The sequence below is a fragment of the Sinocyclocheilus rhinocerous genome, unplaced genomic scaffold, assembly GCF_001515625.1.
Source record: "Sinocyclocheilus rhinocerous isolate Xijiao unplaced genomic scaffold, SAMN03320098_v1.1 scaffold580, whole genome shotgun sequence".
Classification (NCBI taxonomy): Eukaryota; Metazoa; Chordata; class Actinopteri; order Cypriniformes; family Cyprinidae; genus Sinocyclocheilus; species Sinocyclocheilus rhinocerous.
The window spans coordinates 470,733-476,732 of NW_015670982.1; the positions used below are offsets into that span (position 1 = coordinate 470,733).

The following is a 6,000-nucleotide window of genomic DNA, read 5'->3' on the forward strand; positions in this document are numbered from 1 at the left end:
ATAGTTCCCAATAAAGTTACTGGCCATTTGGCAAGTCTTATTAATTTTTCATTTATATGCCCAAGCCTATTTTTATTTGAATTTGGCAGTAGATGAGGGTTAATTCTGGACTGTAGAGGTTCTCTAAACAGCTCTGCCAATGTGGTAATCTAATAATCCACAAATGGTGCCTCAAGTATACCTTTTAATTGTTTCAATATTCTTTTTTCACAGCAATTTTTGATTCAACAAAAGTGTACCAGTAACAATGACATTGTTTACTACAGATCCTCTCAATTTCTCCACTAGGGAACGTATGCAGCAGTCAGCCATGTATGACCTGTGTGTGGGCATGCGGCAGGTGAGCCAGGAGTTTGTCCGTCTACAGCTAACTTATGAGGAGTTCCTTGCCATGAAGGTCCTGTTGCTGCTCAGCACAGGTGAGATTGTGTGCATAGATGTGCCTCAAAACATCTTCTATATATGTTTCAAACAGAGCCACTATAGACAAAGAATCAGTCAACAACAGAGGAAAATAAGCAAATGCATTAATGAACGGATGTCTTCATTCGCTATGTTTGCCTTTAGCACCCAAGCTGAGTATGTGGGTGTGTGAGATCAGAGAAATTTCCATGAGCTTTGAAGTATTTAAATAATGACACCTGTGGTTTGACCTAGTGTCTTAATGAGAAGTGATTTTAACATCTTTTGAAAGGTTACTACATTCTCATAATAGAAACTTGTGAGTTATGGCCATAAACTGGTAAATCAGGTTCCTGTGCCTAGAGCCTTATACAGCTGAGGTCAATGAAGGTCAATTAAGTTTGTTGTGGGATGTGCTCATGCTTTGGATAAATAAGTTGTTGGCTCTCTAGGAACCAGGTTAGAGTGTCTTGATCCCTTTCCCTTTGTCACACCCCTACTTTCCTGTTTGTGCTGTACTTTGCAATAATTCTAGATCTACAAGATCTACAGTTTATTTATTTACTGGTCCATCTGGTCCTTTTAATTCATTAAGAGAATTAACATAAAATCAATTTAATTGAAGGGTTTAAATCATGGGTGAGAAGCTAACTCAAAATTTATTTTGGGTAAGTTCTCAAACTTTGTGCACATCTAAGTCTAATGCTAAGACGCTAAGGCCCGGTTTCACAGACAGGGCTTAGACTAAGCCAGGATTAGGCCATTGTTCAATTAGGAAATGTAAGTAATTTTTATTAACATGCCTTAGAAAAAACATTACTGGTGAGCATCTTGAGACAAAACAAAGGCACTGATATATTTTAAGATCAGTTCTTTCAGTTAAAACAGCTCAGACTTACACTTTAGTCTGGGACTAGGCTTAAGCCTTGTCTGTGAAACTGGGGGTAAGAATTGCAATTGAATCTGAGTCTGGAGGCTATATTTCTATATTCTATATGTCTTCTTAATGAAAACATTGAAATTAAAAGTTTTCCTTAATCACCTCCACAACCTTAAGGCGTGCCACTAAGTAATTGCTTTTTAGAAGATATTGGTTTTATTCATTAATTAAGACAACAAACAGAAAAGAAAATGCTTTTCTTTCCTTACACAGTTAAATCATATCTTGGCATATTCATTATAATTAATACAATTGTCCCATATATATATATATTAATACTATATTTGACAATAATGTACATTTTAAGTATAATTATTATTCATTAGCATAATAATAATCCTCATACTATTATATTATTAATCATTATTATTGTCATTATTTCTGATATTATTGCTAATTATTTAATCAGAAAAAAATAAAGGAGTGTAATAGATTAGGGTACAATCTATTACAGATTAATATAGCAAAGCATAGCATAGCATAGCATAACATAGCATAACATAACATAACATAACATAACATAACATAACATAACATAACATAAAACATAACATATAATTTTGGATGCTACTGTAGATCAGTTTAGCTCCCATATACAAGAGCAGTACATACACTGAGTACAGGCAGACAGGCACAGCCAACGCACCCCTGGGCTTACAGCATATGAGACTAAAGTTTGAGTTCTGAATTCTCATACAGGATAGATTTTAGGATCCACAACCACTTGCTGATCCTCTGGAGCCTTTCCAAAGAGCCCTGCTGTACTTAATAAAATCCAGTCAGGAGATGGGCACAGCTCCAAGAGCTGGTGTTTTCTCTCCAAAAAGAGAGCTTCATGGAAGGGGAAAGAACAGGGGAAGTGTAGGCCGAGTAGTCAAGGATGGTAAATTTTTTGAAGAGTTGAAGGTTTTGATAGAGCGATTCTTTAAAAAAGAAGAAGAAAAAAAAGTTTTCCTGATGCAAAATCAACATATAAATAAAAAATGTATGTCTTTTGCTGACTACATCTGCGATGCGGGCTTATGTATGTCATTTTGATGTGTTATCAGCCTTTTCTGCTTTGCTATTGTGTCATGCCCTCTACTGTGGGGCTCCAGGGCCACTGTAGTTTTAGCATAGAGAGAGAGAGAGAGAGCGAGAGCGAGAGAGAGAGAGAGAGAGAGTTTTTGAGCGAGATGCTAACGGTCTAATCAGATACAATGATCTATGCTAAGCTACAGCTAAAAGTGCTACCACCAGACCCGGAGATCGGCTGAATGGATTCGAAAACGGTAAAACTCAACTGTTTAACTCTAGGGGTGTTGGAAAATGAGCCTATTTTCAAAAATAGTGAAGTGTTCCCTTAAAGGAATATTCCAGGTTCAGTAGATGTTAAGCTCAGTCAACAGCACTTGTGGCATACATGTTGATTACCACAAACATTTATTTGAATGTAAAAAAAAAAAAAAACCTCCAAACCAGAAACATTAAAACACTCAATGGTAGTAGTAGTTTCAATAGTATAGTATTAAACAATATGCATGTTGACAGAATTAGAGAGAGAGAGGCTGTTATTTATCTTTGACCTTGGCCAAGGTCTCAGAAGCCCTGCAGGCTCTCACATGACCTTATTTGCGATGGTAGTGTTGACCTGCTAAAGGGTGAGTCACTAAACTAAATCCCCTCTCGTTTTTTTTTACTTTTAAAAAAATCAATTTATTAAAAGGTTTTTCTTTTCTTTTTTTTTGCTTGTTGTAAACTCAGACACTAGGAAAGAAATATTCCCACAGACACTGCTATTGTGTAAAAAGAAATGTGTGTACAAATCAAGGTGTCAGTGTGACAGTATTTTGTTATTAGTGTTAATTATGGTGGACAGATATCTTTTGATGAGTAAGTCTTATATTTATTTTCATAAAAGTATTTGGATACCTACTTTTGTTATGAAATGTCTTTGCATTATATAACAAAATATCAAATTAAGTGGCATTAATTTTAAAGCGATAGGACAGCCAAAATGTTTAAGCTTTTAAATGACTAAATTACAGTTTTAAGTGGGGCTTAAAGGAACTTAAAAAAAAAAAAACCTCCAAACCAGAAACATTAAAACACTCAATGGTAGTAGTAGTTTCAATAGTATAGTATTAAACAATATGCATGTTGACAGAATTTATCAGTGGTGGTCAGTAACGGAGTAGTTTTACTTCGTTACTGTACTTAAGTACAGTTTTATTTTGAGTAACTTTTACTTTTACTTCACTACATTCCAAAGCATAAGATCGTACAAAACAACAAGCTTTAAAAAACGTTTTTCTTACTGGTGAAAATCAGATGGTCACATCTGTTTTCTCTCAGGTACTTCGCAGTGTAAGCTTCATAGTGAACATTACTACATCATATTCCCTGCTGCCGTAACATTAACAATTTTATTAAAATGCTACGCATTTATCCCTATGTGACGTCTGTTTTTGTATTGATTAGTATAAATTTTTATATTGTTTGGATTAACTAGCGGAGTAGACAGATTATGCATGGAAAAAATGTTCCTAATCTTTCTTTGTAAACATATATCCAATACAGAAGAATTAATATAAAGAGTACTTTTATAAAAAGTTTTACATTTCTATTTTTAAAATTTCCAAAAATTGCTTCATTAAATTCCATTTTAAGTGCATCATTATGACCCTGATTTTTGCTCTGAGGGAAAAATTATGAGAACAACTTAAGAGCTCAAATAATACAAAATAATTAAAAGTCATAAAAATAATAACAAACTAATTAATGTAAGGCCTTTTATAAAATTACAGGCTTCACATTTCTGCAATTAAATCCTCCAAAACTGCCCCATTTATTTACATTGTAAGTACCTCACCATAACCTTAATTTCTTTCTTTTGAATATTTGAATATGAGTCAAAATCAAAAATTTTTTGTGGTAATCAACATTATACCATGATTGCTGTTGATTGAGCTTAATTTTACTAAATAGCTCTTTAACCGAGTCTTCCTGTCAGATATGTTAACACCATGACAGGTTCTACAGGCAGAAGAATCTATTTTTTATGACAAGACACGATTAGCGTGGCATAATCACCCCACTTTTTATTCACTGGGGCTCTAAATGGCAGCCTGTGGCTAATGAGGTTGAATGTGGGTCAGTGGGAGAGAAGAAAACAGGGGCAAGTGACCGCGGGTTTAACACACACCTGCCAATGAAGAACTGCTTTTCATTCAACACACAGAGTTGAGAGGTCCTGAAGGACTTGTTGTTGTAATTTGGTAATGTTAACAAAATGTCTAATCACTTTAGTAAGTTCTATGCTAAGAATTGGAGTTTGTTGAAACTTGTTTGTGTCTGAAGGCTACACTCAGCATTATTAAATGATATTGGTTCTTTTTTATTTATTTTTATTAAAAGTTGTACATAATTATCACTACAGCCTGAAGGTGCACCACTGTGTAAATGCTGTGCAAATGCATTGCTTTGTTTGCAAAAATTAACATCAAAATCACATTGAGACAAACAGAAATGAAAACAATTCAATTAGCCAGTCAGTGGGATGCATCGAAATTACTAATTTCATCAGAATAGATGAGCAATGGATAGAACGAGCATGAGAACGAGCTGTTTCTTATTCAGCTGTCCAGAAGCTGAATGTCATTTCACGGGGTTGGCTGTAGGCCATGAGTGCACTTGTCCTACAGGATAGGAGAGAATTACTCCCTTCAACCTGAATGAGATTTTATCTCTCATCTGCCAAAAGTGAAAGTAGTTTGCAGTACTTTGAGTTAATCCTGAATACCTTCACACAAGGGAACATTAATCACCTGAGAAGGTAGACTGTGAGGCAGACAGATTAGATGGAAGGATGAATAAACAGACATACAGACAGATAGATAGATAGACAGACAGACGTAGATAGACTACTAGTACTAGCTACTGTAACAGTGACATCTTATTTGTTGACAGTGCCCAAAGATGGTCTGAAAAATCAAGGGGCGTTTGAGGAGATGCGGGTGAATTACATCAAGGAGCTCCGCCGCTCAGTTGGGAAAGCCACTAACAATTCCGGCCAGACGTGGCAGCGCTTTTTCCAGCTCACCAAGCTTTTGGACGCAATGCATGAAGTAAGTCGAAACATTCCCGTTATTGACCTCAGTTGATAGATCAAAGACAGATACAGTTCTGCTCTAATTATCCAGAGTGTTCATTCAGTTTATTGGTCTCTTGGAAATCAAGAGGCACATATACATCTAGATATTCTAAGTATACTTCCCTAAACTAATCCCCGTCATGTAAGAAATACTTCTTCTCTATAGTTCTTTTACAACAGTGTCTGTGTAGTCAAGTCAACAATATTGCCAGAAATTGTGTCCCCATCTAAGCAAGCCAAATATTAAGCATATTTAATATCTTAAGTTAACACCCTTGGGCAGGGGTGGACTTACCCATTAGGCAAAGGTAGGCGACCGCCTTGGGCCCCCAAAAGCCAAGGGCCCCCTAAAATGCTTTTCATATAGGAGATGCGCATTAAGCGCTGACACGCGAACAGTTGCTGTTTACGGTGTTGTTTATTACCACAACAACCATCCGAATTGAACGTGCTTTTTGTGTATCCTGCTTGAAGGAGATGAAAATATTATGCATCTGAAGCTGTAATTAAATATTGAGAAACAGTG

The 6,000-nt window shown here is 35.8% G+C and overlaps 1 protein-coding gene across 1 annotated transcript in view; it reads left to right on the forward strand.

Moving 5' to 3' along the window:
- The window catches only part of nr3c2 (nuclear receptor subfamily 3, group C, member 2), an 83,778-nt gene that overhangs the window by 69,578 nt on the left and 8,200 nt on the right, over window positions 1–6,000 (forward strand). Inside the window, exons 7-8 of the mRNA XM_016546542.1 lie at window positions 289–419; window positions 5,291–5,448. Of these exons, the coding sequence (XP_016402028.1) occupies window positions 289–419; window positions 5,291–5,448 (289 nt within the window). The remainder of the gene's footprint in view (window positions 1–288; window positions 420–5,290; window positions 5,449–6,000) is intronic.